Here is a 21,933-nt window from a genome sequence, read left to right as displayed (position 1 = left end):
TTTAGTGCAACTTCATTCTAGGTGATGTTTGCTTCCCAGCTTCCCAGCTGAGAAGAAATGCTAAACAGTTACAAAGGTGAAAACATGAATGTCTTACTAATTTATTTATTTAAAGGATACTCAGAACTCAGGAAACATTGAAGAGAAGTTAACTTTTAAATGGTGGACTGGCATTTAGTGTATGGTTAATAGCAGTTCCTCTCCCTGGGGTTGCAGTGAGCTGAGACAACTGGGAATCATCCTTGGGGAGTTTTACAAATAGTTTTTCCTAGAGCTAGCTAAGTGCTCCAAGGATAATCGTTATAGATTCACACAAACAGCAGTACTGTTTGCTCTATTTCTTTGGTGTTCCTCTAGTAGTATTAAAATGCAAGAAGGCAGTCTTAGGAATCATCTTAAAAAGCAATGGAACTAAGAAGCCGTTCTTTGCCTCTGCTACTCAACTCTGCAGAAGCAAACCAGTGAAAAGACCTGGGTGTTAAAATGTTACATTATTTAGGTGATGCAAGATCCTTTTGTCTGCACCTGGAGATTTGAGTACGTATTATACATAGGTTCAGCATATATAGTAATATGACAAGCCAAATAAGAGAATGACTGTGCTCTCCTAAATCTGGGGACTGCTGGCTACCAATGGCATTGCTTGCTATTTGATTAAGGCCCAAGAGAAAAACAGTTGAGAGAGATGAAGGGAGAGAAGGAATTCTGGGCCTCCTTAAATCAGTTACAACAAAATTAGCAACCCCAGTAAAGCCTGGGGAATCAGTAACATGATCCTTCTTGTATGTGTGGTGTACAAAAGTAGAAGGCAAATGGGTGAATTATATGTATGTGAATAATAATGCTGTTCAAAAAAGCAAAAACAAAAAAATCCAAAAAGGAAGAATGTGGATTCTTTAATTAGACTGCTTGGACTGGAATTGAATCTCTATCAATTTTTAGCTGGATGACTTTAGGCCTGTTAGTTTACTTCATCCTTTATAGGTTTTTTTCTTAAAATAGTACCCGTTGATAGGGAAATGGAAGCTAAATAAGATAATATACTGTATATAAGTGCTTAGGATAGGTCATCACACATGGTAAATATTTAACTTTTAAAAAAAATGAAATTTACATGGAAGAGATATTGAAATTGGTGCTTTATTTCCTTGTATTTATTTATTTTTATTTTGAGATGAGGTCTCTCTATGTTGCCCAGGCTGATCTCAAACTCCTGGGCTCAAGCAATCCTCCTGCCTCAGCCTCCAAAAGTGCTGGGATTACAGGCATGAACCACTGTGCTCAGCCTTTACTTTCTAAAATATTTTTTCAATTTGCAAAATATACTATGGAGTCTTTCCTTTTATTAAAATCCTTCTTTAAAAAAAAAAAGTATTACTCAAAACTATTGCTCCCCAAAAGCAAAATTTGTAGTTAAGAGGTATTTTGTCATGTGCATTACATGCATTTTACCTATTCCTGTAGCATATGTTATAGTTTGTTGATATGGTCAGGCAGATGTATGAATCATTGTGAAAAGGACCCTATTTTAGTGGTAGGCAAAACATCTAGCCAAAATTTGTAGCTGGGGAGAGATCTGCTCCCCACAAGTTGGCCTTCTGTATCAAGGGTGCTGCTTTTGCCACTATGCTTATTGTGGTGGTAGTCTGCTCAGGAAACTGGTAACTATTAAAACCACCTTCTCCTTGGCTTGTCATATTACTATGTATGCTGAACCCAAGTCCTTTTATACATTTGTTCTTTTCCTTATATTCTAAAATAGGCACATACCTACCTACACCTAGAGCTGGCAGGAAGTCTGTCAGCTTTTCTTGGTATGCCTCTTTATACTTGGTAGCATAATAAATGCGATTTTTAATGACACTGTCAATCTAATACTTGAATGAGCTTCATTTCCTTTCTCGTCTGTTCCTTTGTGATTGCTTTAACCATTGCCTATTCATGACTGAGCCTTGGCATTAAGATCTCACAGGGGCATGGCCCTAAAGTCTTGCTTGTTCTGTTTCATTTTGGCCGTCTTAGGATTCAAGAGGAAGGACCTTCATAGGATGGTGAGCTGAAAATGGGAACCTGTGGGCAAAGTTGGTACAATATATGCCTTTGATGTGACATTAATTTGAGTTAAGTGAAGGGTCAGGACCACGTTTTCAGATTTTTCACATAGTAAATTTTAAAAAACTGAAACACCTTATCAGGATTTGTGGAAATTTTTGTTGCCTTCTTCATACTCTTCATACTTCATCCATCTCCAGAACTTTTTCATCCTCCCTAAATGAGACTATTTATTTTTTTACTTTTTTGGTATCTAGCTTCTCTTCTTTAATTGTATATATAAGGTCTACAAGAAGATGTTTTAATATACATAGACACAGTGAAGTGGTTGCCATAGGCAAGCAGATTAACAAATGTATCTTCTCACATAGTTACCTTTGCGTGTATGTGTGGCAAGTGTACCTAAAATCTACTCTTTCAGCAAAAATCCCAAATATAATACAATATTATTGACTGTAGTCCTCGTATTGTACATTAGATCTGTAGACATGTTCATCCTATATATCTGCAACTTTGTATCCTTTGATCTACATCTCCCCATTTCCTCTCTCCCCTCCCCTATCCATTAAAAACATAATTCCTCATTCCTCCTTCCCCAACCTCTGCCAAACACCACTCCACTTCCTGTCTCTATCAGTTTGACTACTCTAGGAACCTCATATAAGAGGAATCATACAATATCTGTCCTTTTATGACTGGCTTATTTCACTTAGCATAATATCTTTAAGATTCATCCATGATTGTAGCATGCGTCAAAATTTTCTTTCTTTTTAAGGCTGGATAATGTTCCATTGTACATATATATGTATGTATGTATCACATTTTGTTTATCCATTTATCTTCAATGGACACGTGGGTTGCTTCTACCTTTTGTCTATTGTGAATGATGTTGCTATGAAAATGGGTGTACAAATATCTCTTTGGTCTCTGCTTTCACTTCTTTCGGGTATATACCCAGAAGTAGAATTGCTGAATCATATGGTAATTCTATGTTTAATTTCTGAGGATTCACCGTAATGTTTTTTCATAGCAGCTGTATCATTTTATATTCCAATAGCAATGAATAAGACCTCCAATTTCCCAATTTCTCCACATCCTCACCAATATTTGTTATATTCTGGGTTGTTGTTGCTGTTTTTAAATACCAGCCATCCTATTAGGTATGCTGTTTGTTTTGATTTTAATCACAAATGTAATTAATAAATTTAGGGCTATTCAGATTTCTCTTGTGTTATTTTGTTATTATTGGTAAGTTATGGTTTTCAAGGACTTCGTCCCATCTAATGAATGCAATAAAATTGTCCATAATATCCCAGTATTAGCTTTTCCATGTCTGTAAGGTCTGTGGTGATATCTCATTTTTCATTCCTATTATTGGAAGTTTGTGTTTTGTGAAACACGTTTGATATCAGTCTTGCCAGAAGTTTATCAGTTTTATTAATCTTTCCAAAGAACTAACTTTTGACTTTGATTTTTCCCTGCTTTGCTCATTTTCCCTCCCTCCCTCTCTCTTTCTTTTTTTTTTTTTTTTTGAGACAGGGTATTGCTCTGTCGCCCAGGATGCAGTGCAATAGCATGATCATAGCTCACTGCAGCCTTGAACTCCTGAACTCAAGTGATCCTCCCTCGTTGGCCTCCCAAGTAGCTGGGACTACAGGCACTGGCTAATTTTGTTCGTTTGAAGTTTTGTTGTTGTTGTTTTTTTTTTTTTTTTTTTTTTTAGAGACAAGTTCTCACTATTTTGCCTAGGCTAGTCTGAAAGTCTTGGCCTCAAGTCAAGCCATCTGCCCACCTTGACCTCCCTCCCAAAGCTCTGAGATTACAAGTGTGAACCACCATGCCTGGCCCTGTTTTCTATTTCATTGCTTTCTGTTTTTATTTTTTATTATTTCCTTCTTTCTACTTACTTTGGGTCTAATTTATTCTTATTTTTCTAGCTTGTGAAGATAGAAGCTGAGGCCAGGCAAGATGGCTGATGCCTGTAATCCCAGCACTTTGGGAGGCTGAGGTGGGAGGATCCCTCGAGCCCAGGAGTTCAAGACTAGCCTGGGCAACATAGGGAGACCCTGTCTCTTAAAAAAAAAAAAAAAAAAAAAAAAGTAGCCAGGTGCGGTGGTACATGCCTGTAGTACCAGCTACTTGGGAGGCCAAAGCAGGCCTATGAGCTATGATCGTGCCATTGCACTCTAGTCTGGGTGATAGAGCAAGACCTTGTCTCAAAAAAAAAAAGATAGAAGCTGAGATTATTGATTTGACATCTTTCTCCTTTCTAATAAAAATATTTAAAACTATAAATTTCTCTCCACACTGCTTTAGTTGCATCCCATACATTTTGATATTTTGAGATTTTGTTATCATTCAGTTCAACATATTTTCTAATTTCTCTTCAGATTTGTTCTTTTACTCATAGGTTATTTATAGCTGTGTTGCTTAATTCCTTAACATTTGGAAATTTTTGTAGCTATCTTATTATTATTTTGAATTTGGATACAAAAGCAAGGATTGACAATATGCTGCCTATTAGAAAAGCACTGCCTATTAGAAAAGCACACAAATAGACTAAAATTTTTTTAAAAGATACACAACATGCCACACATGACATTACATTAGACAACTGGTAGGGCTGTATTAATATCAGACAAAGTAGACCTCAAGAAAATGACTATTACCAGAGATAAGAAGGCACGTTTATTAATAGAAGTTAATTCATCAAAATATTAACATTTAATATTATTATAGTCAAAAAGCACACTCTGTGTGATTTTAATACTTTGGGATTTATTTTTATTTATCTATTTATTTATTTATTTATTGAGACAGTCCCACTCTGTCGCCCAGGCTGGAGTGCAGTGGCATGATCTCGGCTCACTGCAACCTCCGCCTCCTGGGTTCAAGTGATTCTTGTGCCTCAGCTGATTATAGGCACCCGCCACCATACCCAGCTAATTTTTTTTTGGATTTTTAGTAGAGATGGGGTTTCACCATGTTGGCCAGGCTGGTCTCAAACTCCTGACCTCAGGTGATCTGCCCGCCTTGGACTCCCAAAGTGCTGGGATTACAGGCATGAGCCACTGTGCCTGACCAGCCAAATTTATCTATTTATTGAGACTTGTTTTATAGCCCAGCGTATGGTCTACCTTGGTGAATGTTCCATGTTCATTTGAAAAGAATGTGTATTCTTGCTATTGCTACATATGATGTTCTTTCTATAAATGTCATCTAGGTCAAGTTAATAATGTTCAAATCTTCTTTATCCTTTTTGATTTTTTGATAGCTTGTCGCTGGTTATTTTTCTATTTATTGCTGAAAAAGGGTTGTTAAAATCTCCAAGTATTACTGTGAATTTGTTAAGTTCTCCTTTTAGAAAGTTCTATCTTTTTGCTTCATTTATTTTATAGCTTTGTTATTAGGTACATGCATATTTAAGACTGCTATGTTGTCTTGATGAATTGGCTTATGATCATTATTAAATGCCCCTCTTTATCTCTATAATAGTCTTTTCATTGAAGTCTACTTTGTCTATTACTATAGCCCCACCAGCTTTCTTATGCAGTGTTTGCATGGTATACCTTTTTTTATGTTAATCTATTTGTTTCTTTATATTCAAAGTGTTTGCCTCATAAACAGTATATTGCTGGGTCTTACTTTTTTTAATCCAAGTTAATAATCTGCTTTTTAATTGGAGCCCATTTACATTTATTGTAAATATTGATATGGTTAGGTTTAAATATGCCATCTTGGTATTTGTTTTCTATTTGTCCTATTTGTTTTTCATTCCTCTGTTCTTCCTTTCTTGCCTTCTTTTGGATGAATGGAATATTTTAAACTGTACCTCTTTGTTTTGTTTCAAATAAAAATACTACTTATTCACACAGTTTTGTTGTGCAAATAATATCTGAGTTAAACTGGTATTCAAATTAGAGTATGCCAAAAGAGAGCTAAGAGAAGGTACATAAAGGGATTGGGTCATTCTGGTGGCAGAAACCTACTTTTTCTACCACAATTTTATTTGGGGCTGGCCCTGCCCTTCTTTTCCCACAAAATTGAACCATGACCAGCAAACCTTAGGCTAACATGGTAGTAATAATACAAAGAACATATTTGTTAATCATCGTAGTTAATATAATTGGATAGCTACCTGTATATTGTCACATTCTTCTGTCACTTCCTTCGCACTGCAAGGATCTTAATTAGGATCCACCCTGGAAAATATGAAGTAACTTCCATCCAATTAGATTTATGTCAGACAAATACCATTTTTATGTAATCAGTCAAACAATTCATGAGCAGCTTGGTGCTGCCTCTAGAAGCTTGCAATTTAAGTAAGAAGGCATTTATATAATTTTATTATGTATTTATATTATCTCCTATATACAGTTATTATATATTTATGTAATAAGATAAATAGCAATGCAAGGCTGTGCATAACTGTTATAGATAAGCAAGTGAAATAAAGATGTTTGTGTGGTTAATTAAAGAAACAGCTGCCTAAGTAGGGAAATTGCCACATATTTAGACCCTGGCCACACCACGCTTTCTCTACAGACTAGCAGCCTGCAAGATTCACATTTCTCTGACATTTTCCCGAATTGCCTAATAATCCAATCTGGTTGTATCTTTTTGTCTATGTCTACAGAGGCTCTTGGTCATTTATAGTGAGAGAAACTCTTACTTTTTTTTCTTCCCTCTTCTATATATAGATGGGTATAGATAAGTATCACGTGATTATTTGAAGGATTGAAATTCCATTTTGATTTGCCTTTCCTGGGTAGGAAACGTTTACATCATTTTATACTTTTGAGCATGAATTGCCTCTCTTTCTAGGGGTAATCAATTTCTACTCTTCAGCATACAGAAGATTTTATGAATACTATTCACTGCAGAAAGAGCTCTAAAAATAATTTTGCAGGTCGGGTTTTATAGAACACTGATAGTCTTATGTGGAACATTGGCAAGCAAAAAGAACAAAGGCACATCAGGGTAAAGGTGGTGGTAGGTGGAGCATTTAATTTCATTTGCCTCCACCAAAGAGCTTGCATTTACTGGAGAAGGAAAACAAATAAGAAACAGGAGCATCTGCACTTGCTGTTGAAGGTTTCATTTCTCATCACTGTTAAGTCACATTTGAATGGAACCATTACAGTCTTGTTGGTATGTATAACTATGCCCCCACTTTTTTTTTCCAAAAGGAAAATCTTGAATTTTATGTTTAAAAGTACAAAGAGCTGTTTTTGACATTCTGCAGTTCATTTTGGAATTCACAGTCTTAAACCTATTCATTTTCAGTAGGGTGGTAAAGAGTGCAGAGTATATGGCATTTTTACGCCTAATAGCACCTCCAATAATCTGTGATGCATATTATACACACACACCTTTTAGCATCTGTTTCCACCTGACAGCTGACAGCATTAGGCTGAATGTTGTGATGAACAACTGAAATGTCAAGCAGTATTACAATGGTTTCTTATTGGAAAAAGTAAGCACCTTAGAGCTTCTTTTTAATACTTTTCCATAAAGATTTTAAAGTGACATATTTACAAGTACATAATTAAGATGACATACTCTTTAAATGCTTGTTATTCTTCCAGAAATGGAGATGGATTTGGGCTAATCAGCAGATGATTCTCCTCTTGAGCTAGGGTATAAGCATGCTTTTTTTTTTTTTTTTTTGCTTTTTTATAAGACAGGGTCTTGCTCTGTGACCCAGGCTGGAATGCAGTGGCACGATCATGGCTCACTACAGTTCAGCCTCTAGGCTTGGCCTCTCATGTAGCTGGAACCACAGATGTGCACCACCACCCCTAATTTTTTTTTTATTTTTTGTAGAAACAGGGTCTCACTATGTTGCCCAGGCTGGTCTTGAACTCTTGGATTCAAGTAACTCTCTCACCTTGGCCTCCCAAAATGTTGGGATTACAGGCATAAGCCACTGCACCTGGCCTTAAGCATGCATTTTTGTTTTGTTTTGTTTGTTTTGAGACAGTCTTATTCTGTTGCCCAGGTGGGAGTGCAGTGACACAATCTCAGCTCACTGCAATCTCCACCTCCCGGGTTCAAGCGATTCTCTTGCCTCAGCCTCCAAGTAGCTGGGATTACAGGAACTCACATCACTCCTGGATAATTTTTTTTTTTTTTGTATTTTTAGTAGAGATGGGGTTTTCCTATGTTGACCAGGCTGGTCTCGAACTCCTGACCTCAAGTGACCCACCCGCCTCGGCCTCCCAAAGTGCTGGGATTACAGGCATGAGCCACCATGCCTGGCAAAGCATGCATTTTGTTCAGGGAAATCTATTTTGCATCCATATTACTGACTATTCTTAAAAATATATGTATACAGGATTGTTAGAATTAAGAATTGCTAAGATTCTGTCTTAATATTTATTTATTTGACTGATTTTCATATTATTCAGTTCAGCATGGAGAATGAGAGTTACAGGTTTGTTTTCTTATTCTTCTACCGTACTTGGGATTTTTGTCTAGTGGTCACAAAATATTTCCTAGAAATCTGTTTTCCTAGAATTACCCCCCAAAAATAAAATTACTTAAAAAAAAAAACAAAACTGTCTTTAGTACACAAATTCAGACATGCTTTGATCACGTGCTAAAAATTAAATAAGCAAATAAAATATCGAACAAAGCAAAGTTGGTCAAGGCTATGGCTTTCAAAACAATGCCAGCCAGTGTTGCCCACCCTAAATATTTCTCTCCCATCTCTTGGCCTGAATATACTTCAGGAGAGAAGCTGTTATGCTCATCTTTCATTAAAAAGTTTCTAGTTTTCATGTGCTTTCTCACATTGAAAACCTTTAGAACCAGGTTTTGGGTATTAGATAAACAATACACTGTTTAATCTATGTTGACTAATTAATCATTTGTAACTTTTTAGGTACTGCTTAGGATGAATACGATCTGGAGAAATTCCATTTCTTGTCTAAGGCTAGGAAAGGTACCACACAGATACCAAAGTGGTTACCACCCAGTGGCCCCTCTGGGATCAAGGATTTTAACTGACCCAGCCAAAGTTTTTGAACACAACATGTGGTGAGTTTTCTTTTTAAGTCTGATATTATGTCTGTTTCTTAAATATCACCAGTGGTATTATTTTCACTTAGAATTAAGAAAGGGTTTTTAAAGCTGATGACCTAACTCATGTTGTAGAGGTCCAAAAGCTAGGGTAACCGATCCTGACTTAAGTGTTGCTGATTCTGAATTTCATTGCAAATGGAACTGGAAGAGTGAAACTTCCCATATGCTTTTAGTAGCCTTGGAGTTCTTGCAGGCCCTTCCTGCTTACCTCTGATCCTGATTTGCCTGCTGTCACTGGGTGGGGGTGAGGATTCTTTCCTAGGTGGGACGCTCCTCCTGCTCCACAGTTCCTTCCCTCTTTTACATACTTGTCATCCAGCAAATGCGGATCAGTACCTGTGGCTTACTGAGCACCAGGGAGATCATATGATTCTCGTCTATGCTTTCAGGGAATCCACCCTATTTGGAAAGATAGATATTTACAGAAAAAGCTGATAATTACCCCTACAAGGCAGTAAATTGTGAGGGCTCAATGAGTGTTACAGACTATATGCCATATGAGAACAACTCAGTAATGCAAAACCACTTCTGTTTGGGCATAGTCAGAAAGATTTCTTAAAGTAAGGGAAACTGAGATTACGATTACAGGCACACCTCAGAAATGTTGTAGATTTGGTTGAGACCACTGCAGTAAAGCAAATATTGCAATAAAGTGAGTCACACAATTTTTTTGGTTTCCCAGTGCATATGAAAGTTATGTTTACACTATACTGTAGTCTCTTAAGTGTACAATAGTATTATGTCTAAGAAAACAATGTACAAACCTAATTAAAAAGTAATTTCTTGCTAAAAAGTGCTATCAGTCATCTGAGCCTTCAGTGAGTCATAATCTTTTTGTTGGCAGAGGGTCTTACCTCAGTGTTGATGGCTGCTGACTGATCAGGGTGGTGGTTGGAGTGGCTGTGGCAGTTTCTTAAAATAAGACAACAATGGAGTTTGCCTCATCAACTGACTCTTCTTTCATGAAAGATTTCTCTGTAGCATGTGATGCTGTTTGATAGCATTTTACCTACAGTAGAACTTTCAAAATCAGTCAGTCCTCACAGATCCTGCCACTGTTTTATCAACTAAGTGTATGTAATATTCTAAATATTTTGTTTAATATTTAGAATTATGTCTAAATTCTCTGTTGTCTAAATTATGTCTAAATTCTTTGTTGTGATTTCCACAGTGTTCACACTGTCTTCACCCCGAGTAGATTCCATCTCAAGAAACTACTTTCTTTGTTCATCCCTACAAAGGAACTCCTCATCTGTTCAAGTTTTATCATGAGATTGCAGCAATTCAGCCTAAATCTTTAGGCCCCACTTTTAATTCTAGTTCTCTTGCTGTTTCCACCATATCTGCCGTTACTTTTTCCATTGAAGTCTTGAACCCCTTATCATCCATTAGAATCAACTTCTTCCAAACTCCTATTGATGTTATTATTTTGACCTCCTCCCATGAATCACAAATGTTCTTAATGGCATGTAGATTGGTGAATCCTTTCCAGAATGTTTTCAGTTTACTTTGCCCAGATCCACTAGAGGAGTTACTATTTATGGCAGCTATAGCTTTACGAAATGTAGTTCTTAAATAAGACTTGAAAGTTGAAATTACTCCTTGATCCAAGGGCTGCAGAATGCATACTGTGTTAGTTGGCATGAAAACAACATTAATATCCTTGTACATTTCCATCAGAACTCTGGAGTGACAAGGTATATTGTCAGTGAGCAGTAGTATTTTGCAAGGAATTCTTTTTTCTGAGCATTAGGTCTCCACAGCGGGCTTAAAACATTCAGTAAACCAGCCATGCTATAAACAGATGTGTTGTCATCCAGGCTTTGTTGTTTCATTTATAGAGTATAGGCAGAGTAGATTCAGCATAATTTTTAAGGGCCCTAGGATTTTTGGAATAGTAAATAAGCACTGGCTTCAACTTAAAGTCACCAACTGCCTTAGCCCTTAACAAGAGAGTCAGCCTGTCCTTTGAAGCTTTGAAGCCAGGCATTGACTCTCCTTTCTGGCTATGAAAGTCTTAGATGACATCTTCTTCCAATAGAAAGCTGTTTTATTTACATTGAAAATTTGTTTTTTAGTGTAACCACCTTCATCAGTGATCTTAGCTGGATCTTCTGGATAACTTGATGCTACAGCTTCTCCATCAGCACTTACTGCTTTGCTTTGTACTTTTATGCTATGGAGAAGTCTTCTTTCCTTAAACTTCATGAACCAACCTCCACTAGTTTCACTTTTCTTCTGCAGCTACCTCATCTCTCTGAGCCTTCATAGAATCAAAGAAAGTTAGGGCCTTGCTCTGAATTAGGCTTTGGCTTATGGGAATATTGTGGCTGGTTTTATCTTTTATGCAGGCCACTATACCTTTCTCCATATCAGTAATGCTATTTCACTTTCTTTTCATTCATGTATTCACTGGAGCAGCATCTTTTTTTTTTTTTTTTTTTTTTTTTTTTTGAGACAGGGAGACTGTCACCCAAGCTGGAGTGCAGTGGTGTGGTCATGGTTCACTGCAGCTTCAACCTCCTCCTGGGTCAAGTGATTCTCTGGCCTCAGCATCCCAAGTAGCTGGGACTATAGGCATTCACTGCCATGCCTGGCTAATTTTTGTATTTTTTGTAGAGATGGGGTTTCACCATGTTGCCCAGGCTGGCCTTGAACTCCTGAGCTCAAGTGATCTTCCCAACTCAGCCTCCCGAAGTGCTGGGATTACAGGTGTGAGCCATAGCACTCAACCTGGAGTAGCATCTTTAATTTCCTTTAAGAACTTTTCCTTTGCATTTCACAAGTTGACTAGTGCTACAGGCCTAGGTTTTGTCCTATGTCAGTTTGCAATAGGCCTTCCTCACTAAGCTTAATCTTTTCTAGCTTTTGATTTAAAGTGAGATATATATAACTATTCCTTTCATTTGAACACGTAGAGGCCATTGTAGGGTAATCAACTGGCCTCATTTCATTATTGTTTGTCTCAGGGAATAGGGGAACCTGAGGAGAGGGAAATAGACAGGGAAAGCCAGGTCAGTGGAGCAGTCAGAACACACATAACATTTATCAATTAAATTTGCTGTTTTATATGGGTATGGTTCATGGTGCTCTAACACAATTACAATAGTAACATCAAAGATCACTGATCACAGCTCATAACAGATATAATAATAATGAAATAGTTTGAAATATTGCAAGAATTACCAAAATGTAACAGAGACATGAAATGAGCACATGCTGTTGGAGAAATGGTGCCAATAGACTTGTTCAATGCAGGGTTGCCACAAACCTTCAATTTGTGAAAAATGCAATAGCTGTGAAGTGTGATCAAGCAAAGCATAATTATACAAGATATGCCTGTATTTATATTGCCTCCAGTACATAGCACAATGCCTGACACACAAATATTTGTTGAATTAATGCTTTGAATAGGTAAACTGAAATAAGGGCATTCTAGGTGGATAGAAAATCATAAAGCACTGAGATGAGGAAATATAAGGCATTTTCAGGAGATAGAGCATAGGATAGTTTGCCTTAAGAAAGGCTTTTCTAGGAGATTGGTGAAAGATAAGGTTGGAAGGACATAGGCCAGATGGGGGGGTAGGTTTAAGATTGTGCATGGTCCTGAATTCATAGCTGAAGTATAAGGCATTATAGAGCCACTGAAGATAAATAAATGACTTATACTTAGTGTATTAAGTGTATATATTTGGTAACACCATAGTAGACTGATCAGCAGGGAGAATTAGAAGCAGAAAAGGGCCAGTGAGCAAGAGATCATGACAGAAGAATAAACAGAACTTGGTGCTTGTGCAGAGTAAAGAAAAAGGAAGAGGTTGACTCTGAAGTTTTGATCTTAAGTAACTGATAGAAATAGGAGAATCAAGAGGTAAATGTATTTGTTTTATTTTGGAAGAAAGATGGTGAATTTGGTTTTAGACATTTGAATAGGCTTTGTGAGCAGGACATTCAGGTGTAAATGTCCAGTACGCAGACACTGCTGCTGGAAAGAGGGAGAGTGGTCAGAGCTGAAGAAGTCAAATTGGGTATGATATCTGCAGACAAAATTGTTATCAGACTAGCCTCTGGAACAGCAGCTCTGGGGCTAGGAAAGTGATTCATGGGCTTTTTATGTTTTTATTGCAACTGAATCTCAATTTTGAAAGGTAATACATTGATTTTTTAATTAATTAGTTCTACACTATACAATATGGTAGTCACTAGCCACATGTGGTTATTCAGCACTTGAAATATATTAATAACTGGGCTGAGATGTACTGTAAAATTTTAAAAACTTAGTACAAAAAATAAGGTAAACAATCTCAATAATTTTTATATTGAATTATATGTTAAAAGTGAATGAAAATTTGGATATATGCATTTAAATTATATATATACACATACATACATATATACATATATATGTGTATATATGTGTGTGTGTGTGTGTGTATATATATATATATATATATTTTTTTTTTTTAAATAAGACAGAGTCTCGCTCTGTCGCCCTGGCTGGAGTGCAGTGATGCAATCTCAGCTCACTGCAACCTCTGCCTCCCAGGTTCAAGCAATTCTCCTGCCTCAGCCTCCTGAGTATCTGGGATTATAAACATGCACCACTGAAAGGGAAAAAGCTCCCATGTCCCCCTCACAGGATGTGCGGTGGGGGTGTGGCTCACTTCTTCAGTGCCCCGCTGCTCAGACCTCTAGGGGAGCATAGAGATGGGTAGGCTGTGGGGCTCCTACCCCATGACAGTGTATAGGGGTGAGTGTTTACAGTTCCTGAAGCCCCAGTGGGCATGTGTTACAGGGTGCTCTTTTAGTTTAGCCATACATAGGCAGCTTGTGTTAGCTCAGTTATACCCCTGCCTTATGGTAAAGACAGAGGGCTTTCTGTATCCCAGGGTTCTTGCCTTGGTGTACGGGAAGAATCGGATCACTTATGAGCTTGGAGAATGAGTGCAAGGTTTTACTGAGTGGAAGTAGCTCTCAGCAGATTGGGGAGTCAGAAGGACGATGGTTTTCCCCTGGAGTCGGACCGCTCGGTGGACTGGGCTCTCCTCTGGCTGCCCTAGCCAAATGTTGTTCTGCTGGTGGGTGGCCTGCTGGTGTGCTGGTGCCTGCTGATGTGCTTCTCGCCATGTCCAGCCACCTGTGTGTCTGCCTGCTGGGGTCTGGGGGGAAGGGTTTGTTTATAGGCATAGGATGGGGGCGTGGCAGGCCAGGGCGGTCTTGGGAAAATACAACATTTGGGCAGGAAAAGCCTGTCCTCACCTAGGTTCATGTGGGTGGAGCCCTAGCCAGGGACCATGTCCTCCTCTAACTAGCACTTCCCTTCCCCGCTTCTGTATCATTTAAAGGGACCACACTCTTCCCTTCCATATCGCCACCACGCCCAGCTAATTTTTGTATTTTTTGTAGAGACAAGATTTCGCTGTGTTGGCCAGGCCGGTCTCGAACTCCTGACCTCAGGTGAACTGCCTACCTCGGACTCCCAAAGTACTAGGATTACAGGCGTGAGCCACTGTGCCTGGCCTAAATAAAATATATTTTTAAAATTGGTTTCACCTCTTTATTTTCATTTTTCCATACCATGGCTACTAGAAATTTTAAAACTACGTATGTGGTTCACATTATACTTTTTTGGACAGCTGCTCCATTAAACCATTTTGACTACCATCACCAATATGGATAGTTATCGCAGGCTATGAGATAAAATGGGCCCTTTGCCAGGCAATTAAATCTCCAGTGCAACTTCTGATCTTAGGCAAGCTCCTCATTTACCAATTTTTTTGTTTTCTTCATTAGACCCTAGTGATTTAGCTATCTATATTCTCTTTTTCCATCCATTACCACCTGCTCTCTTGCCTGAGATTCTTGCCTACTGATTTAAGTTCTGTTTTTTCATAGACTCAGGAAAGCAAGGATCGTCTGGTCCAGCGCTCCTCAAACACTTGGGCTAGCTTTGGGCTGGCTGCACAAGAATCCTTCAGGGAGTTACTATTTCAGTAGGTCTAGAGGTATGGCCCAGGAATTTCTAACTTGAAAAGGCTCTTTTAGTAATTCTGTTGAGGAGCCAGGTTTGGGAACCCTTGATCCAGTCCAATGGTTTTTATAATTTTCTTTAGCAACAAAACTATTTTCAAGTGAAGCTTTAACATGGAATCCTAGGATTTAAAAGATAAAAGCAAACCTGACCTGAATGAATTAGGTATAGAGGCCTGGAGCATCAACAGCACCACTTCCTTTTCCCTCTCACTTCTCTTCACTTACTCTAGCAGCCAAGAGGACCCTTAGAGCTCTGTTACTCAGTTTGAAAAACATTGATCTAGTCTAGACAGCCATCCATCTTCATAGCATACCCCCCAAGGGGTTGGCCAGTCTGCACCCAACACCTGTGGTGAACTCTCTACCAACACAGATACATACTGTAAGAGCAGTAATAAAAACTGTTTCACCCAGGGAAGAGGAAGGTAGTTGATTCACATTATCTTCCCACACACCTTTTTTACATTTTTTCTTCTTAAAGAGAAGGTTTGTAAATTAAACAAAACCTGGTTTGTTCTCCCCATCCTTCAAGTCCAAAATTCTGTTCAAAAGTTTTTGTTTTCTTCCTTATTTTCGCCTTTATATTTAAGAATAGTGTTTCCTCTCTTGCTGAATTTGATTTTTTTTTTTTTTGAGACAGGGTCTTGCCCTGTCACCCAGGCTGAAGTACAATGGCACTATAATGGCTAATTTTTAATTTTGTTTTATTTTATATTTTTTAGAGAGGGGGTCTTGCCATGTTGCCCAGGCTGGTCTTGAACTCCTGGCCTCAAGCAGTCCTCCTGCGTTGGCCTCCCAAAACGCTGGGATTACAGGCATGAGCCACCACACCCAGCCTGAATTTGATCTTTTAAAGATGTTTCTAGAAAAGCATATGCCAGTTTTCTCTCAGAGGTGTTGCTCAGAATTATCTACAGTTCATTTTTCCATTTAGCCTTTGGTTTGTAAGGATTATTTCCTCTCTGTATGACCATATTTTTTTTTAATTTTAAGAAAAAATAAAGATACTCTTTTTTATTTAGTTTCTAATATCCTGAGAAAGATTTGCCTTCCAGATTCTGGGTATTTGTATTACTAGTACTTATATCTGCCTATAGTCTTTTACTTATGTATTTATTTACTTACTTACTTAATTAATTAATTAATTTAAAGACAGCATCTTGCTCTGTCACCCAGACTGGAGTGCAGTGTCAGGATCACAGCTCATTGCAGTTTTGACCTCATAGGCTCAAAAGATCCTCCTGCCTCAGCCCCCCAAGTAGCTGAGATTACAGGTGTGTGCTACCCACACCTGGCTCATTTTTTATTTTTTATAGAGATGGGGTCTCACTATGTTGCCCAGACTGGTCTGGAAGTCCTAGGCTGAAGCGGTCCTCCTGCCTCAGCCTCCTAAAGTGCTGAGATTACAGGAATGAGCCACCACAGTTGGTCTAGTCTTTCATTTTTTGTCTGTTTGTTTGTTTGCTTATTCGAGACAGAGTCTTGCCCTGTCACCCAGACTGGAGTGCAGTGGCACAGTCACAGCTCACTGCAGCCTCAACCACCTGGGCTCAAGTGATCCTCCCACCTCAGCCTCCCAAGTAGCAGGTACTACAGGCGTGTGCCACCATGGCTGGCTAATTTTTTTGTATTTTTAGTATAGACGGGGTTTCACCATGTTGCCCATGCTGGTCTTGAACTCTTGGGCTCAAGTGATCCACCTGCCTCAGCCTCCCAGTGTGCTGGGATTACAGACGTAAGTCTCCGCACCCAGCCGTTCTGGATATTTCGTAGACATGGAATCATACAATGTGACCTTTTATGTCTGACTTCTTTCACTTAGCATAATGTCTTGGAGGGTCATATACCTTGTAGCATGTACTGGCACTTTGTTCTTTTTATAGCTGAATGATATTCCATTGTTTGTATACACCACAGTTGGTTTATTCATTCATCTACTGATAGACAATAGGGCTATTCCCCTGTTTTGCCTCTTGTGAATAGTTCTGCTATGAACATGGGTGAACTATGTTCTTGTTTGTGTCCCTGCTTTCATTTCTTTGGAATATATACCTAAGAGTGGAATTGCAGAGTCATGTGGTAATTCTGTGTTTAAGTTTTTGAGAAACTCAAATTGTTTTCCACAGTGACTGAACCATTTTACATTCTGCCTATTGTCTTTTAATTATACTTAGTACATTTATCAATTTTGGAGGGTGGTGACAGGAAACGATATTCAAAATGCTTTTGAGATCTGTCTATACTGACAGATCTGTCAGAGATCTGTCTATATTGAGCAACTTACACAGTTACTTGGAAAAATCATTCCTTATTCACAGTGTTCTTGGTTTAAGCATACAGAAACTTTTCAAGGGATCTCGGCCATTTATAAGGAAGCACTAAGCACTTGTTTTACATGACTACATCAGCTAGGCCATTGGCATGCTCCCAGTAAGAAACACACTTTCCCTCATGGACCAGCACATGTGTATATAACATATACACATATATAAAACAGGAACAAAAGTTTCCAGTACAGTTTTTACCATGTGAGGTGTGCATCCATTTATTTTATTTTCCATTTATTTTATTCTACTGTTTCTATTTCTTTTTTCAAGGGTTGCTTAGAGTAACTAAATTGATTTCATGACTCACCAAGGTTTATGACCTTCAGTTTAAAAACACTGAGCTAAGCCATTTTCTGTAGATCCAAAGTAAGACTGTGTGTTGCAACATGATTTCTATTATGTAACCCACTTAAATAATAGACAGTTTCCAGAATCTCAGTGGGGTTCAGATCCCAAGAATTCTTCATTATATAATTTTCCTTATATAAAAATTATACTTACCATCTGATTCCTCTTGCCCTGTTTCATATATAGTTCTTTTTGTTTTTTACATGTTCAGTACACATGTGTGTTTTTTGGGGTTTTTGTGTTTGTTTGTTTTTTTCAGACAGAGTCTTGCTCTGTCGCCTAGGCTGGAGTGCAGTGGCTCGATCTCAGCTCACTGCAAACTCCACCTCTCAGGTTCAAGTGATTCTCCTGCCTCAGCCTCCCAAGTAGCTGGGATTACAGGCACCCGCCACCATACCAGGCTAATTTTTTGTATTTTTAGTAGAGATGGGGTTTCGCCATGTTGTCCAGGATGGTCTTGAACTGCTGACCTCAGGTGATCCACCCGCCTCAGCCTCCCAAAGTGCTGGGATTACAGGCATGAGCCACCGCATCTGGCCCAGATGTGTTTTTGTTTGTTTTTTTGTAGTTTTCTTTTCTTTTTTTCTTTCCTTTTTTTTTTAAATTTTACTTTGAGTTCCGGGATACATGTGCAGAATGTGCAGGTTTGTTACATAGGTATACATGTGCCATGGTGGTTTGCTGCATCTATCAACCCGTCATCTAGGTTTTAGGCCTTGCATGCATTAGGTATTTGTCCTAATGCTCTCTCCCCTTGCCCTCCACCCCTGGACAGGCCCCTGTGTATGTTGTTCCCCTCCCTGTGTCCATGTGTTCTCATTGTTCAACTCCTACTTATGAGTGAGAACATGCAGTGTTTGGTTTTCTGTTCCTGCATTAGTTTGCTGAGGATGATGGCTTCCTCTATGTTTCATCTATGTCCCTGCAAAGGACATGATCTCATTCTTTTTTATGGCTGCATAGTATTCCATGGTGTATATGTACCACATTTTCTTTATCCAGTCTATTATTGATTGACATTTGGGTTGGTTCCATGTCTTTGCTATTGTAAATAGTGCTGCAGTAAACACATGTGTGCATGTGTCTTTAGAGTAGAATGATTTATATTCCTTTGGGTATATACCCAGTAATGGGATTACTGGGTCAAATGGTATTTCTGGTTCTAGATCCTTGAGGAATCGCCACACTGTTTTCCACAATGATTGAACTAATTTACATGCCCACCAACAGTGTAAAAGCATTCCTGGCTGGGCGCAGTGGCTCATGCCTGTAATCCCAGCACTTTGGGAGGCCAAGGTGGGTGGATCATGAGATCAGGAGATTGAGACCATCCTGGCCAACATGGTGAAACCCCGTCTCTACTAAAAATACAAAAAAATTAGCTGGACGTGGTGATGCATGCCTGTAGTCCCAGCTACTCAGGAGGCTGAGGCAGGAGAATCGCTTGAACCCTGGAGGTGGAGGTTGCAGTGAGCCAAGATGGTGCCACTGCACTCCAGCCTGGTGACAGAGCAAGACTCCATATCAAAAAAAAAAAAAAAAAAAAAAGCGTTCCTATTTCTCCACAGCCTTGTCAGCATCTATTGTTTCCTTTTTAATACTTGCCATTCTGACTCTCGTGAGATGATATCTCATTGTGGTTTTGATTTGCATTTCACTAATGATCAGTGATTATGAGCCTTTTTTCATATGTTTATTGGCTGCATAAATGTCTTCTTTTGAGAAGTGTCTGTTCATATCCTTTGCCCACTTTTTGATGTTTTTTTTTCTTGTAAATTTGTTTAAATACCTTGTAGATTCTGGATTTAAGCCCTTTGTCAGATGGGTAGATTGCAAAAATTTTCTCCCATTCTGTGGGTTGCCTGTTCACTCTGATGCTAATTTCTTTGGCTGTGCAGAAGCCCTTTAGTTTAATTAGATCCCATTTGTCAACTTTGGCTTTTGTTGCAGTTGCTTTTGGTGTTTTTGTCATGAAGTCTTTGCCCATGCCTATGTCCTGAATGGTATTGCCTAGGTTTTCTTCTAGGGTTTTTATGTTTTTTGGTTTTACATTTAAGTCTTAAATCCACCTTGAGCTAATTTTTAAATAAGGTGTAAGGAAGGAGTCCAGTTTCAGTTTTCTGCATATGGCTAGCCAGTTTTCCCAGCACCATTTATCAAATAGGGAATCCTTTCCCCATTGCTGGTTTTTGTCAGGTTTGTTGAAGATCAGATGGTTGTAGATGTGTGGACTTATTTCTCTGTTTAACAGAAGTCTCTGTTCTGTTCCATTGGTCTATATGTCTGTTTTGATACCAGTACCATGCTGTTTTGGTTACTGTAGCCCTGTAGTATAGTTTGAAGTCAGGTAGCGTGATGCCTCCAGCTTTGTTCTTTTTGCTTAGGATTGTCTTAGCTATATGGGCTCTTTTTTAGTTCCATATGAAATTTAAAGTAGTTTTTTCTAATTCTGTGAAGAAAGTCAACAGTAGTTTGATGGGAATAACATTGAATCTATAAATTACTTAGGGCAGTATGGGCATTTTCACGATATTGATTCTTCCTATCCGTGAGCATGGAATGTTCTTCCATTTGTTTATGTCCTCTCTTGTTTCTTTGAACAGTGGTTTGTAGTTCTCCTTGAAGAGGCCCTTCATGCCCCTTGTTAGCTGTATTCCTATGTATTTTATTCTCTTTGTAGCAGTTGTGAATGGTAGTTCATTCATGATTTGGCTCTCTGCTAGTCTATTGTTGGTGTGTAGGAATGCTTGTGATTTTTGCACATTGATTTTGTATCCCAAGACTTTGCTGAAGTTGTTTATCAGCTAAAGGAGTTTTTGGGCTGAGACCATGGGGTTTTCTAAATATAGGATCATGTCATCTGCAAACAGAGACAATTTGGATTCCTCTCTTCCTATTTGAATACACTTTATTTCTTTCTCTAGCCTTATTGCCCTGGTCAGCACTTCCAATACTATGTTGAATAGGAGTGGTGAGAGAGGGCATCCTTGTCTTATGCCAGTTTTCAAAGGGAATGCTTCCAGCTTTTGCCCATTCAGTATAATATTGGCCATGGGTTTGTCATAAATAGCTTTTATTATTTTGAGATATGTTCCATCAATACCTAGTTCATAGAGAGTTTTTAACATGAGGGGATGTTGAATTTTATTGAAGGCCTTTTCTGCGTCTATTGAAATAATCATGTGGTTTTTGTCATTGGTTCTGTTTATGTGGTGGATTACGCTTATTGATTTGCATATGTTGAACCAGCCTTGCATCCCAGGGATGAAGCCAAGTTGATTGGTGGATAAACTTTTTGATGTGCTGCTGGATTCGGTTTGCCAGTATTTTATTGAGGATTTTTGCATCAATGTTCATCAGGGATATTGGCCTGAAGTTTTCTTTTTTTGTTGTGTTTCTGCCACGTTTTGGTATCAGAATGATGCTGGCCTCATAAAATGAGTTAGGGAGGAGCCCCTCCTTTTCAATTGTTTGTAATAGTTTCAGAAGGAATGGTATCAGCTCCTCTTTGTACCTCTGGTAGAATTTAGCTGTGAATCTACCCGGTCCTGGGCTTTTTTTGGTTGGTAAGCTATTACTGCCTCAATTTCAGAACTTGCTATTGGTCTATTCAGGGATTGAACTTCTTCCTGGTTGAGTGTTGGGAGGGCGTATGTGTCCAGAAATTTATCCATTTCTTTAGATTTTCTAGTTTATTTGCCTAGAAGTGTTTATAGTACTCTCTGATGGTAGTTTGTATTTCCATGGGTCAGTGGTGATATCCCCTTTATCATTTTTCATCTATTTGATTCTTCTCTCTTTTCTTATTAGTCTAGTTAGCAGTCTATCTATTTTATCAATTTTTTCAAAAAACCAGCTCCTGGATTCATTGATTTTTTTTTTTTTTTTTTTTTTTTTTTTTTTTTTTTTTTTGGTAAGGGTTTTTTGTGTCTCTATCTCCTTCAGTTCTGCTCTGGTCTTAGTTATTTCTTGCCTTCCGCTAGCTTGTAGATTTGTTTGCTCTTGCTTCTCTAGTTCTTTTAATTGTGATGCTAGGGTTTTGATTTTAAATCTTTCTAGGTTTCCGATGTGGGCATTTAGTGTTATA

The 21,933-nt window shown here is 38.4% G+C and overlaps 1 protein-coding gene across 9 annotated transcripts in view; it reads left to right on the top strand.

Annotated features, from left to right (window-relative positions):
- Positions 1-21,933, top strand: part of METTL8 (methyltransferase 8, tRNA N3-cytidine) — a 112,285-nt gene that overhangs the window by 33,644 nt on the left and 56,708 nt on the right. For 8 of the 9 annotated variants that reach the window (XR_008500942.2, XM_063648315.1, XM_054477015.2 and 5 more), the window contains exon 2: positions 8,939-9,093. The exons of the other annotated variant lie outside the window; for it this stretch is intronic. Coding sequence is in view for 7 of the 8 variants with exons in the window: in XM_063648315.1 (XP_063504385.1) it covers positions 8,951-9,093 (143 nt within the window). In the remaining variant the exon portion in view is untranslated. The remainder of the gene's footprint in view (positions 1-8,938; positions 9,094-21,933) is intronic. 9 annotated transcript variants of the gene reach the window in all.

This window comes from Pongo pygmaeus, chromosome 11, assembly GCF_028885625.2.
Source record: "Pongo pygmaeus isolate AG05252 chromosome 11, NHGRI_mPonPyg2-v2.0_pri, whole genome shotgun sequence".
Lineage (NCBI taxonomy): Eukaryota > Metazoa > Chordata > Mammalia > Primates > Hominidae > Pongo > Pongo pygmaeus.
Note: the sequence above shows the minus strand (reverse complement) of the source record. Positions and strands in the feature narration are given on the sequence as shown.